The sequence below is a fragment of the Ambystoma mexicanum genome, chromosome 9 (assembly GCF_040938575.1).
Source record: "Ambystoma mexicanum isolate Mex_15411 chromosome 9, UKY_AmexF1_1, whole genome shotgun sequence".
NCBI classification, from domain to species: Eukaryota; Metazoa; Chordata; class Amphibia; order Caudata; family Ambystomatidae; genus Ambystoma; species Ambystoma mexicanum.
Window position 1 is genome coordinate 1,204,429,693 of NC_090931.1, and position 15,211 is coordinate 1,204,444,903.

Here is a 15,211-nt window from a genome sequence, read left to right on the forward strand (position 1 = left end):
TTGTGTTGAGACATGTCAGGTAAACTGCTCTGGTGTTAGTCCATTGTCCGTCACGGTGTGAGAAAGTGTTTGTGTCAAGAATGGGGGTTTGGTGAATTCGGAAAGGTGAGATTTGTAAGGTTTGTGAAATTAATAGTGGGGCTGTGGGAACGGTCGCGTTTTCTCAATTGAGACTGGGAGTTCGGGAAATAATAATCAGAGGGACGTGGAGAAGAATGACTAGGTGTACTCGAATAGGCAACAGGAAGACAGGGATTATGGAAGATATCATTTACGGGGTTTGAGTTACTAATATGTTTACCAGATGTGAAGGGCTTGTTGGATTCCTGTAAGGGCGATATGTTGGGTGGAAGGGAGGTAGATTTGGAACAGCCTTTGAAAGCTTCAGGGACTTCGTCCTCCTCACCTTCTTCCCCAGTATAATACTATGTCTCGCCCGGGGGATTCCCCTGAGCATAACATCAGGTTCCCCTACCCAGGTGATCCTGCCTCGTTCGTCCACCACCATCGCTGGGATTTGAGAGAGTCAGCCCTTCCCTGACCACCTGAATAAGAGATTATCGAGGTCTACTTGAGAGAATACCCTAAGGTTTCTCACATATAACACCCATCTTGTTGAAGTGTGGTTTTAATTTTGGAAGCAATGGAATTATCACCATGTTTTCCACTCTGCTGTATTCCGAGTTTGACCTTGTAGTGGAGGAATTACCTCTAGCATCATGGAGGTAAATCCTTTTGCTTTAAGGCCAACGATCAATGAAATTACCTCAAGAAAAGTACTTTTCACAGTAATTCCACCGTAATCCCCTGGTAAATTAACGGGACCGAGTGTCAGTAACAGTAACCAATTGTGAATGTAATATGGCACATTTACTGCTGAATGCTTGCTAAACTCGTAGTGAGGCCCTTTGTCTCATTGGGAAACAATACAGTTGAATCAAGGCTGTGGAGAGAGCAGTAGATAGAAACTACCTATGTAAACAGAAGGCTACTGTATTTGACAGACTCTTAGAAGATATATAGTTTGAGGAGTTTTGGGATATTTTTTGTTATTTGAGTCTTCTTTTTCCTTGGTGAAGCATTCTGCAGCATTGCTTCCGCCCGTCAATCGCTGGCCTCCCTGGCTGCCTATGTTACTTTTGAGTGTTTGGACTGCTGGACTGCCCTGCACTTCTGGCTCCCACGTCCATTTGCATACTGGGAGAGTCGGCTTCTCAGAGTCTTCTGTCCGGGCCCAGCAATCTGACATGGAGTCTCCATTTTGGTTTTCCTTTCCACGCATTCATTTTTGGATCCATCATTCTACAGGGGATCTTTTTATGTTTGTTCGTGCTCAGCAATTACTTTCGGTTTCAGAAGACATTTTAAGCGCATTGAGGGGCAGCTGCTTGTGCTGTGCGCTCAATAAAAAATAAACAGAATGGAACCAACAGAAGGATCTATTTGATTATTGCGATGGCCGAAAATGCCAACTTTTTTTTAAACCGCTCTTCACCACATATATATGCAGGGGGAGAACCTCGCAGCCTCCCCATATTAATATTATATTCTATACTCCCCCACATATATATGTGGTGTAAGGGGCGGCCCAAAAGAAAAAAAAGGTCGGCATTTTCGGCCGTCAGAATTGTGAGGGCGACATTTTAGTACGATTCCCAACGGAACATGTTCACGTTTCTCTAAAGATAGACGATAGTGTAGGATGCGTTCCTGCCCAGCTATTGTAGCAGAACATAAGGGTCTTTGGGTGAGAGGGCTCTGATTTGAGCACTTGCTGTCATACAGGTGCTAGTTTAATAATGGTCCAATGGAAAGGGCTATTTGGATCCCGTGGTACCTGTAAACATTCAATATTGGTAACACCAATAGACTGCAGAGTCTGCAAAAGGCACTATCGATTACGTGCATGCACACAACATGAACTTTATGCTTTGGGCATCTTAATACACTGCTTGGGCCACAAACCACGGGTGCCTGTGATGTTTACTGTAAGTTGACCTAGTTTCAGGAAACCGCTTCCTGGTCTCCTGGAATGAAAATGGCAGGTTTTCTTAAATGTTTCCTTGAATTGTATTTCCTTTAGACGTATCCTCGTTAAATCTACTAATATCCCCAGATACAGATTTGAAACTAGCACTCTGATCTCCCACCTATGTGGGGAAATCACCAGCTTTGGCTTGTCCCATGCTGTAGTAGGGCTGTGGTGCGTTCTCTGTTTTCTTTCTATTGACTTTGTCTCTCGTTTTTCCAAGGACTTCTGCTTATTTCAAGTAATTTAAAATGGTGTTGTGTATTCTTGCAGCTGTACCAAAGTATTTCTCATTTTGTGGCATTATGCCTCAGGTACTGGTAATGTAAATGGTTTGTTGGCCCTGCTTTATATTATAGCGAGTAAACTAGATAGCAGTAGATTGTTTTATGTTTTGCAGCATAGCATTTCAAGAGGCCAAATGTTATCTTCTAGATGGAGGCCAAGACCCTACTTTTGAATTTAAATATTTATAACTTGCCTGCAATGGATGGGGGAGGTGACATTTACTTCCAAAGCAAAGAGATCTGTATTGGCAAATGTCCTGGTTCCGCTGTGTTGTACTTACTGACATAAAGTAAAACGCGTTCAGTGTAAACAAAAGGCCGGGCTGCGTTGTAGTGGGCAGGTTTTGCTTCAAGGAAAAGTTCATCTTTTTGTAAAATTCCTGATGGAGCACACACAGCGATATGCACTGTGGTCATTGACTGACAATAATCTACATTTGAGTGGAATAAAACTGTATGTAAAATATCTGGCCCTATTTAAAGAAATTTACTAGAAAAAAAAGCATCATTATTCTCTTGCCACAGGTGCTAATCAACACACTTGACTTACCGCGAGGAGGTCATTGGACTGGTGTAGGTGTGAGAACACCAAAGGTACACAGCCTGCTATGCCTGATTTCTAATAAGGCTTCAGTACACACACAGCAATTGAACCAGAGTCCAGCAAAGACATTGGGGCTCATTTGGTGAGGGGCGTAACGTAATGGAAGGCAAAAAAGGCTTCCATTAATGTTACATCCCATGTTCGTGATTTTCTCTCCACCATACAAATACTCTTAGCATTTGTGCTGGCGTGGATTTTCAGTCCAGCGTAAATGCTGTTGAGCCCAATGGGGTGTATCAGCTTTATGCACCAGCAAAAGACATGCGGACCACATAGGAATCCGTTGTAAATGCGGCCTGCCATGCGTATATGGCAGGCAGCGTTTACTCAAGTTGCACGTCGGAGTGCATAAGTGCAGGACAAAAGGCGGTATACACAGTTGTACGTCACCCTTTGGCCTGCACTTATGCACTCTGACATGCAAATGACCAATATTTGCTGGCACAGATCCTCCTACCTGCATGTCTACATGTAACAGGGCCCCGGCCGTCGAATTACACAGCTCAATCAAATGAGCCCTTGTGGGTCATATTCCAAGAAATGCTAATCGCATGCAGGAGACCACCAATGCAGGCACTTACATGCTGCTGGTCCACTGCATGCAATGTTCCACACTCAAAAAGCGGAGTGCCATCTTGAAGAGTAAATGCAGGCAAAATCACCCACCGAAGTCTTCGCTTTTACTCTTGGCTTTGTGATAATAAAATACTGCCTGCAATATAGGCGTTGTGGAATGCATTCTAGATTGGATTCCTTTGGAATCTGCCTGGGCTTTAGCAGGTGTTAAACATTGAAGTATTATATACAAAGCCTTTGGTTTTACGCCTGCTTGAGAATCTCATGCAAATGTAAAATTGGGGACTCTTCCAATGCAGAGAACTATTCCTTGGAAAGGCACAGCAATTAGATGTTGCACAAACTGAAAGTGTAAAGGCATCTTTATGTTTTCATTTTGCACTCCACTTACTACAACATAAGCACCAGTGTCTCTCAAAAAACATGGAGGTAGTGATAAGGGATGCAGGGGACAGCATAAACAACTGAATACTGCAGAACAATGAAATAATCGTATTTCCAGGGATCACACAATTCTGCCTTTCCACGAAGTAGAATTTTCCAAGGTATACCACAGAAGGGAGGGGGTTGTTTTAGAAAGTTTACTGTTGGATATGCTTTCACTGGAAATTCGGGAGAAAGTGTCCTGTCCCTGTGAGCTCCCAACCCTTATATAAAGTGGGTGACATCACTGTGTTTATTTTTGGGCAGAACTAAGCTAGACCTACCCCCAAGAACCGGATAGGTCAGCCTAAATTAGTCGCCTCCTCCAGGAGGGGACTCAGTTTATGGGTTTGTATTTTATGAGATACAAAGCCATCCCACAGTCCTTTTTGCCAACAATCAATCTTAACATAAATCACACATTTTGACAGTTGTGGCACTTTTGCAAATTACATAATCATATTACATATTTCCCACAGAGCATGGCAGTCCAATTCTCACGCTTGTAGGACTTTGTTTTGTCCGCCTAATCATTTTTCGTCATTTTCAATGAAATTATTTTACCTAAAATTCTATAACTTTATACATGTGTATATATTATCATAAGGCATGTAAGTATTGAATTTCAAAGTGGCATCATATACACTTTCCTCAGAATATCCAATTCTCTGCTATTTCTGTCCCCAATACACCAGTGAGGGCTACCATGTCTTAAATGATAGCCACCAAAATTGCATCTAGATTGTGATACGTTCACATTACTGCCTTGTCCAATTTCGGAGATAAAAAGTCTTGAAATGTATTAATAAAATAGCCTTTGGAGTCAGATGGCAAGCATTGACTACCAAATAAGGGCGTAACTTCAAAGGCTGCTCTGGAGTTGGCTTTGAAGCTCCCCAGTAGAAGTTGAGGGTGAGGTGTCCCAGAATTTATTGTATCATCCTGGATCACAGACAGAAGTATGATGAGCGTGTGATAGTCTGCCTCCTGGTCCATTTAGAGTTTCAATTAACACATAGTTTTCCCAGAAATCCCTTGTGACTTTCTTAGGGGGTAGGCAACTCCTATTGTCAACAACCAAATGTCCCTTGAACCAGGGCAGAAAACCTGTTCGGGCTGATTTGCATTACAGCCAAGACTTGTATTTCTTTATATTGTTTTATTGTGTTCTGAATCAAAAGCAAGCCTGTTGAAATAAAACATCCCATATATGTTTCCCAGCAAAACCCTCTTTACATTGCTAGGCAAGGACAAGGACTCATTCAACATAATACTTTTAAACCAGGTATTTTTCTTATTTGCAAAAGCACATTTCAACACATGGTGAAATCTGCTGGGATGTCCCTTTCAAAAGGTTTTCTCTTCCATCTGAATTCCCAACATTATTTTGCAGCCCTAATCAGTTTCTCTTATACAGTAATCTGTTCAGACGCAGGTCCACTGAAATTGACATACGCCCATAGAGCTAGGGTTTCTTTTGAAGCATTGATTTTTGACATGTTGTATGTAGGTCAAGCATTTTTCCATGCGGCTGGAAGTAAAGTTTCTGTGGATTTCCCAGATCTGGTCTGACACAGCCTGTCATTCAGGGATAAAGTTTGCTTATGCTGGAGCACAATCTGAGTATGAATAGACAGGGCAGGGTCTCACTGATAAAAGCAGTGTGATGTTAGACAGATGAAAAGAGTGTCAGGGCAGCATCCTTTTCAATGTAAAATATTACCTTTTCAATGGGAACTTTTTAGCAAGCAGCAGAGCAGTGCTGCTTTTCAATTCACTTCTTTGTTGCACACAAGAACACACACTGGCAGCCTTCCTCAGCGTGCTGCCTGTTCCAACTTGCCCAATAGGTTCTCGGCAAGACATTGCAGCCATCATTTTGTAGCTGCAAAACGCCATTTTGATGCAAGGCAATGGTGCACAAAGGAGCCAGTGCAGCCATTTTGCTGTTAACTGCTGAAGTGCACCTTGGTTAGGGATGGGAATTCTGCTGAGTGGGTCAATGTATCCCACAGGCTAGCAGAGCTATCTGTCGCAAACACCCCTTGGTAAAGAATAATCTCGATTGCCTCCCACTTTTACTGTGACCAAGACCAACACCAGGTGTGGCGTAGTTCAAAACGCTCTGCAAGTCAAAATGTACCTTCTTAAAAGCAAAATCCAGATAAAAAGGTCCTCTGTCAGCCCTACACCCCCCTACCTTGCCCCCTACCTGCCCGATACACCACTCTCTTCGAATTCCACCCAGTCACTGAAGCTGACATTGCTAATATGTTAAAAGGCCTCAAACCCTGCTGCTTCAGAGGTAACATCTGCCCGTCCCTCTCATCAAGGAATTGCCCAACCTCCTACTACTGCAAATCACAGCCATTATCAATGCATCGTTCGCATCCAGCTCAGTCCCCACTTGTCTCAAGGAGTCTTGGATCTCACCCCTCCTTAAGAAACTGTCACTAGACCCAGCTATCCCCACCAACTACTGTAAGAAGATTCAATCCAACACTACAGCCAAGTCAATGCCTAGTCTGGGATACTGAATGAAAAACCCTTATTGATATATCTTTATGTCCAGGTTCAGATGCTGGATGACAACCCCTGTATAACACCCCTCTCTTAGAATCCCCCTGACCCCACTGAGCCAAGAAGTACATCTGTTTTGCAAGTTTAAAAGGTTTATTTGAGAATGTAAACAATATATATATATATATATATATATATATATATATATATATATATATATATATATATATATATATATATACATATATATATATATATATATATATATATATATATATATATCACACTTTATAATAAATTAATAATTGAATATCACACTTAATCTGAGCAGTAATCCATAATGGATAGTCTGGCACTAGCACACTTCTTTATAATCAATGATGAGTGGGTATAGGATGGATAAGATAGCAACAATACTTTTATGGTTCCAAATAGATGCAATGTGGAATGAAAATGCAGTACAGAAAATAACTTGATAGGATTTCAGCAAAAGACAATGTAATCACTTTCTTGGACAATTCACCCCCCCCCCCTTTATGCAATGTAAGGAGATGAAGAGGAGAGCACACAGTTCTTAGGAATGCAATCAAATAGAATTCAGTTCAATTCCCCCCCAGCAGCTTATACAACAGATAGGAGTTTTGAAACACAGGCGGCAAAATGCTTTGAATATGGTGACAATGAAGGGAGAAATATGCTGAAAATGCTTTTAATTCCCTTCAGGAGGTTCAGGGTGGTGGTATCTAGTTAATATTAGTTCAGGCTTACTCTAGCAATGATTCAGGGATGGTTCTTAGGAGGCAAACGAAATTTTTAGCAAGGAAAGAAATGACTGCTGATGGTTACACATGGCTGGATTTTTAACCAAATCGCGGTAAAATTCGCAAGTGCGTGAATCGTGATTACGGCAAAAGCTGAGATTCTAAGCTTTCAGAGGAAAGTTAAACCAAGTTTCTAGCCCAAACGGTTCCAAAGATATGAACGATTTTGTAAAGGTCGTTTTTCGAATTTAAAGTAACTCAAATTGACAGGTGACAGCTTTTAAAAATGACAGGTGACAGCTATGCGGCTGCAGAATCGACAGTTGACAGTTAGGAGGCAGTTCTACTTAGATCAAATAGATTGAATTATATCACTGGAAACTAAGAGATTTGGTTTCACACCGTCCTAGCTGTACTCACAATGTATTTGGAAGGTCTAGGTCTCACGGATCGGGTCAAGATGGCTTCGGTTCTGGTTTCGCCCCGGACGGTCTCTCCGCACAGCGTCTGGTCTCTGCTCTGCTGGTCTGGTCTGACCCTGCTCCTGGCCCGGCTCCTGGATCTCTGGGTACAGCGTCTGTGAACAGCTCCTGGATCTTTCTGCACAGCTTTCTCTGGACACAGCGCTGATCTGCACAGCTCCTGGATGCTGCTACCGCTGTTAGGTTTGCTGGATGCTGAGGCCTGCTGAGAAGAGTTCTCAGTTTGTGGGTTTAGTCCCTTGCTTTGAGTTCTGAATCAAGTTCTTTGGAGTTTTAAAGTCTAAGTGTTGGATCTGGTATCTTCTGGATGTTGTGTGGTCCGGCAGAGCGCGTTGCAGCAACTGGATTTGAATGTCTCTACCTGTCCCAGCATTCTCTTTTTATGTGTTTTGAAAGTGGGTGTGTGCCTGGGCCTAGCAAAGCCTGCCCCTCTCTACTTGTCATTGGTCCAATTCTCCCCTCTCCCATGATTGGGGGAAGGAAATGTGAGTCAGAGTGATGCTGTAGGTTTTATGGGTCAGAGGATCCTCCCCTGGTCAGTTTTCCCACAAATCTATATTTGATTCAAATACATATTGCACAGATACACAGTTGTTTAAAATTACATGCACCCATCACATATCACATGAGGTATACTCTGTTCAAACTCTGCTCTTCCTGGGGGCCTGCATTCAAAAATGGCAACATATTTTCGATTTTAGTGGGCTATGCAACATTGGTTTGTCATTAAAATTTGTACAAATGTGCGCAAGGCATGTATGCATTTATATAAGGAAGTGTCAGATTTTTAATATGCATACATTTAGAGTAACACTCTCTTTTCCGCTAGTAAACCCCCAGATCATACCACCAGGTCCTAAAACCTCTTAAAACGTAGGCAGAAAAATCACAAGAATTATGGTATCATTTAGATAGTTTTGACAAGTCCACCCCATGAGTGATTCATCTTTCTTAAAATCATATTCTGGCCAACAGGGGGGTGTCTTTTCTGGTCACATAGTGTAGAAACCAGTTTATCCAGTTTCTGCAAAGCTCAGAGACCCTGCCCCTCCCAGCTTCTGCCAAGAGGAAGCTATTTTACGCCCCCCCCCCAATAAACCATCTGCCTGAGTTAAGGAAGGGCTTTGTTAAACCTCCTGCAGTCTGTAGGTGCTCCACCCCTAAACCAATTTATCAGAGAGATGGCATATCCTTTTATTGTGGGCAGCAGAAGGCAGCTAGGCCTGGGAACTGCTGTGGATCCAGTTTCACTCCAGTTGGGGGAAGTTGTCAGGCAGAATCCAGTTCCTTAGGCCAGGCCCCAGCTAATGTCACTTTTAGTTACCCAGTTTTCTGCATTCAAATAAAACTAACAATTTTTACACATGCAGCTAGAATGCTGATTCTAAGTTTAAAACTATGACATTTTAACAGTGACAAACTATGTGGCAGTCACAAGTCTGTCCCTCAGTTTATTTACACATTTCGATTTTTGGTAATTTTAAATCCAGTTTCAGTTTAAGCCGCTCCAGACCTGCAGAGCTCAGCCAGTCTTGTTATAAACCTTCAAGCCACTTCAGAATATAACTTTACATTGTATCCACCTCTCAGTAAGTCTTTTTTTGGCCTGCTTTGGGTTCATTTATTCAGTTTTACACAAATGTCTGGTGTTGTTTTAAAACGCCGGCTTTCTGATAGTGGTGAGCACCAGTATTGCAGCCATTTTTGGGATCTGACTTGGATTCAAGCATTTCAAACAAGAGATATTACATGGAAGTATATTCTCCAGGTTCAACACATGGCACTGGTGTTTTTCCTTTGGCACCCATTCCACTCATGCTCGCACTGGTGGGTGGCAGGTTAGGCAACCATTTTGGTGTGCGCAAACTGCGTGGTTCTCCTGGATGCGGGCGCACATGTGGGCTTTTTGGCCATCTTGGATTTTCTAAGCCCACAGCACCAAATGTTGCAACATGATAGCTCAAACGTGGGTCAGGACACCCAACACTACCAACCCATCACCACTGTCCCCTTCCTGCTAAAAATCATTGACCAAGCTGCATATATCCAAATCCAGCTACACCTTGAACAAAATCAAATCCTTAGCCCTCGTCAATCCAGCTTCTGCCCTAAATACGGCACAGAAACAGCATTACTTGACCTCAAAAACCAGCTCATTGACTCCAAATATTCTGGCAAACTCCCCCTCCTTATTCTTCTAGATGTATTAGCTGCATTCAACCCGTCGACCACTGCACACACTGTTAGCACCTCTCCACCTCTGTGTCCTTCTCCACTGCTGCCACCACCTGGATTGCATCCTTCCTGGCCAATCGCACCTCCAAAGTCTTCTTTGATAACCACTCAGCTGCCCCTACCACCAACACCTGCAGGGTACTCCAAGGCACCAGTGTCTCACCCACAAATTACAACGTATGCACCAAAACTCTCTTCAGCCACCTGGACTCACTCAGCATCAAATTTACAAACTAGGCTGATGACACCCAAATTCTCATTCCCCTAATGGGGAACTACCTCCAGGTCTCCGTTCAAATTAACTCCACCTATACAATGGTTTGGAATGCCACCCACCACCTGTGTATCAACATGACAAAACAGAACTTCTCCTCGTAGGCAACCCAGCTCACCTCGCCAATGTGAACTCAGCCTACCAATCATTCATCAACGACAACCACACCATCCATGTCTCTCCTGCTGTCGATACTCTTGACTTCCACCTAGATGCCATATTGAGGGTGTTGCGTCATGATAATGCTATTGCCTCTTCTGCCGCATACACTACCAAATGAATCAATGTGAGCAGACCTTACCTATCCACTTATAATGGCCACAACATTGCCAGGGCCCCCATTGGTTCTAAAATGGACTGTTGCAACTCCCTCCTTGGTGGCACCATGTAAAAAAATCTAAATAAACTACAAATAATTCAGAACAATACCCTACACATGGCCCCTGGCCTTAACAAACATGATCACATATCAGCGGTAAGGAAAGAAGCTCACTGACTCCCTGTCAAAGACAGTTCAAAATCCTCACCATTACTCACTGATGTCTGTCAAATACCACCCGAGCTACCTGGCCCAGAGGCCGTCTAGACGCACCACCGCCGGGCCTACTTGCACCATATACTGTAAACATCTGACCATTCAAAACATCCAAAGCAGAAGGCTCTAACTTCCCTGTATCTGCTGCCACTATATGGATCTATCTCCCTCCTGCTCTGAGATCAGAACCCATCCCACAGCACTTTCCGCAAACTACTAAAAACTCACCTCTTCTACTAGTGCAGCCCACTGATTGTTACATTTTTTTTTTTGTTTCCGCATGTAACTAGTTCTTAGCCACCCCAGGGTTAATCGTGCTCCTAAAAATGTAAAATAAATACATAAATGAAGGAAAACATGATTTTGTGAAAATGTATAAATCTGTAGATACCATGAATTGAGATTTCAAAACTACTTTTTTTTATGCCCCTTTATGATTTTGATAGCTCGAAGTGCCTCGAGTGGATCATCACGCTAGTTACTAGGTTCTTTAAAGTAGATAAATGAGCAACTCCCAAAACAAATGTCATTGAAGTGAACAGCACTTCTCAGTTGGGTTTACAGGCAGGGGGGTGGGGTAAAAACATACGTATCTGATGTTACAGACTACCAGACAGAGAAGAAGCTCTATTCAAAGCCAACCAACCAATCATCCACCTGGCATGTAAATTACTGAACCCACAACAACAGAGACTGATATTACTTCTCTGTATTTAGGCCCATTCTGGGCTATAAAGATGTTTCTAATTTCCTCCATCAGAAAGAAATACTCAGAACCCATGATCAGGTTCCCAAGTTAATCCAAAGGTGTATTATTTTCTTTTTTTTTACAAACAGGAACCAGTCACCAATCCAACGAACCAAAAACCAGGACAACTCCCCCCCCCTATTCCTAATTTCCAGGATTTAAAAAATCCCAGTATCATTGTGAGTGAAGATCGACCATTACATCCAATAGCCGCCATCAGAATTAACAGAAGTACTTTGCTTGCCAAGCCATTACAAAAAGGGAAAACCATATGCAAATCAGGCTTAGTCCCACTCCAAAATGGTCAGTCCAACCAGAAAAGCTAGGTCACATCCTTTCTGCACAAGACCACAAGCATCCCCAAACATGTTTCGGCCTTGTTGGGAATCATCAGTAAAGAGTAGCTTGGATCTCTAGGCCCATCAGCCACAGGACCCACGTCTGGGCACACCCGTCCCACTCGGGGTGACAAAGCCAACACGAAGAGGTGATTGATCGAAACATGTCTGGGGATGCCTGTGGTCTCGTGCAGAAGGGATATGATATGATATATGATATGATACTTTATTTATATAGCGCCTATACACAATGTGTTTCAAAGCGCTTCAAGGCAAGGGAGGGAACAAGGGAAAATACAATGACATGTTTACAGGCCATGAACAGTAAGGATGTGAAATTAACTATCGTACTCGGCCTGAGGACATTTCAGATAGTGCAAGAGCTAAGACATAGATAAGGAAGGGAGAGGGAGAGTGGGAAGGAAATGGAAACAGACAGGCGACTACCGTACTAGGCCTGACAACATTTATAGTTGTGCCGGAGAAAACAAAAGTGAGGGAGAGGGTTGCAGAAAGGGAGGGAAGGAACAAAACAAGCGACTATCGTACTAGGCCTGACAACGTTTCAGATAGCGTTGGAGGGGTGGGGGGGAGAACAGTAAGAGGATGGGGGAGCGACAGACGAGGTTGCTATCATACTAATGCAGGGCTACATGGTAGAACACAGATATGGCCAGAATAAAAAGGATACAATTGTACAAGCTCTAACAAATGTACATGACAATATCCAAGTTAACTGTTTAGAATATGAGTAATTAAAAACAAACAATAATATGGAGTCATTTTGAGCTTCGCCATGTTGAGTTTTTTTTAAATCAATCACATATTTCCCTGTTTCAGCCTCCCTGAAAATGTTGAGTCCAACTGTTGTAGTAATTTCACCAGTAAGCTAATGTAAATTCTTGGAGTAAAGAGAAAACTACACATCCCCTTCCACCTGTAATCCAGTGTGGTGAGGTAGAGTGATATAACAAAATAATCATGCTAATCGTAAAGAAAATCATGGTGGATTCTGGACCCAGTTGGATATTGCGATGATCACTAGTCCTGCTCTCTCTGAGGTCTACCGTTTCTTCTGCTACTAAGATGTCTCCTTTTGAACCCATGACTGGTAGAAAAATGGTATGTTATCTAGCCCAGTACACCGCGGAGCAGTGAGCGGAGCTGCGAGCCGAGGTGAGAGCAGTCTGCAGCAGTCCTGTAGTCCGACCACATTGTTGTGCCAGGAAGTTGTTATCTAGCCCAGTACACCGCGGAGCGGTGAGCGGAGCTGCGAGCCGAGGTGAGAGCAGTCTGCAGCAGTCCTGTAGTCCGACCACATCGTTGTGCCAGGAAGTTGTTATCTAGCCCAGTACACCGCGGAGCGGTGAGCGGAGCTGCGAGCCGAGGTGAGAGCAGTCTTCAGCAGTCCTGTAGTCTGACCACATCGTTGTGCCAGGAAGTTGTTATCTAGCCCAGTACACCGCAGAGCGGTGAGCGGAGCTGCGAGCCGAGGTGAGAGCAGTCTGCAGCAGTCCTGTAGTCCGACCACATCGTTGTGCCAGGAAGTTGTTATCTAGCCCAGTACACCACGGAGCGGTGAGCGGAGCTGCGAGCCGAGGTGAGAGCAGTCTGCAGCAGTCCGCTGCAGACGCGGAGTAAAAGCGCGATGGAACCTGAAGTGCGTCCTCCCACACCCCCAGTAGGAAAGGCCAAGACGACCTACTGGGAATCGGAGGAATGCAGAGAATCAACATCTAAACCAACACAGAAAATGAGAATGAGAGCACCGGAGGCCGCGGGCGCGGGGGCTGTGGCCAAGAAAGCGGAAAAAGTAAGAACTCCTAGAGGTAAGCCTATAATGAAAACGCATCAGAGGCAAGCACAAACAAGCTTACCAGCTTTGTGGGCTGCGGCAAACGCGACTGAAAGTGTGAAGTGAAGTCCTCCCGTCATATCCCCCCCAGCCCCTGCCGACGCAGCACCCGCAGAGCGCGGAGTGCGAGGAAATCAGTCGGTGGAGACAGAGACGGAGACAGAGACGGAGGTGGAAGAAGTAGAGAGCCCCTGCCTCGCCGGGCCGGGCGGGTGAGAGAAAAAGAGCATACCTGACCTAGTTGTCGTCCCAATCGTCCGCGACGCAGCAGGGGCCCTAGCAACCGTCCTAGAGACGAGTGATGGTGGCGTCAGGGTCATCGGAGGACGACTTGCCTCACCACCTTTGCGGGGCTCTGGCTGTGGGGCGGACGGTGAAGGGCGGAGGGAGGAGACGGACGACGTCCGGAAGAGCCGGAGTTTGGAGGTGCCAGTGGGTAACCCGATCCACAACAATGTTGATATAGCAGCCAGTGGGTGGACCCCCCCTACATGCAACACCCCCTGTGAGAAATGCTTCAACCCCCCCGGCAGCCAAGCCCCAGTGGAGGCAAATACACAGATCCAAAATAACGTGGAGAAAGGACTAAAAAAGACATTGTTTTCCCCAGGGGGAACAGCAAAAAATATGGACTGCCCTAAGAAAACGTTGAACATTAAGGCAATGATCCACGCAGACCATAAGACCACAGACACAGACCAGAGAAACACAACAGTTGTGTTTACAAATCAGGTAAAGGAACACAAGGAACCAGTTGAAATCAGTTCCGGTGAATCGTCCTCAGATAGAGATAGAGATAGTGATGAAGTCTTTGAAGAAGATAACAAACGAGGGGACGCACACAGAGCAAGCGACCAAGAGGACTCAACCAAGGAAACAGAGGACGAAAGTGCAAAAAACGGTGTAATTCAACAAAAAAAGAAAAAACTCAAATCTAAAAGAAACCAAACACCTCGGAAAGCACCCTCAACTCAAGGGAAAATAAGGGGCACAAAAGACCAGACCACAAAAAGTAGAGAAGAAGGAAAATGGTCTAAAAGAAAAAAACCATCAAAACTTCCGGCACCGCTACTATCCTGCCCCCTAAAAACATTCTTTACCCAACAGTACAAACGCAAACTAACAGTGGACTCAGAGGTATCAGATGCAGAGATGCTCGAAATAGCGAAAGAAATCACACCAGGATCAAAACTAAGAAAAACAGACGATACCCAAACCAAATTCGCCATACAGATGGGGAAAAAAACCAAACGGTGCAGCCTGCACAGAAAATAGCAATAAAAGACAAACCAAAGCCCAGTCCAAGAGTGGGGAAGAGGATCACCCTCGGGAAAGACAAACGGAATGCCCCAATCCCAAGATCCCGTCGGACATTGAAACCCCGGAGCCGGAAAAGAAACAAAAAACCTCAATGACAAACAAGGACGAAAGGACAAAGGCAACCGTAGAAGATCACATAGCAAGCCTGTCGTCGGAGGAAACCCATAGACCCGTGGACCTAACAGATGACAGTGCACAACGGCCTGTATGGACGAAGCCGCACT

General features: G+C 44.2%; 1 protein-coding gene across 1 annotated transcript; it reads left to right on the forward strand.

The window, feature by feature from the left end:
- Positions 1–14,294: 14,294 nt before the first annotated feature.
- Positions 14,295–14,942, forward strand: LOC138487447 (protein FAM133B-like). The gene has a single exon (XM_069613983.1). It carries the CDS (start codon positions 14,295–14,297, stop codon positions 14,940–14,942), a length of 648 nt encoding a protein of 215 aa, XP_069470084.1.
- The last annotated feature ends 269 nt before the right edge of the window (positions 14,943–15,211 follow it).

Coding starts and splice junctions, on each gene's coding strand:
- LOC138487447 (XM_069613983.1), top strand. CDS start 14,295: ATGGACTGCCCTAAGAAAACGTTGAACATTAAGGCAATGATCCACGCA.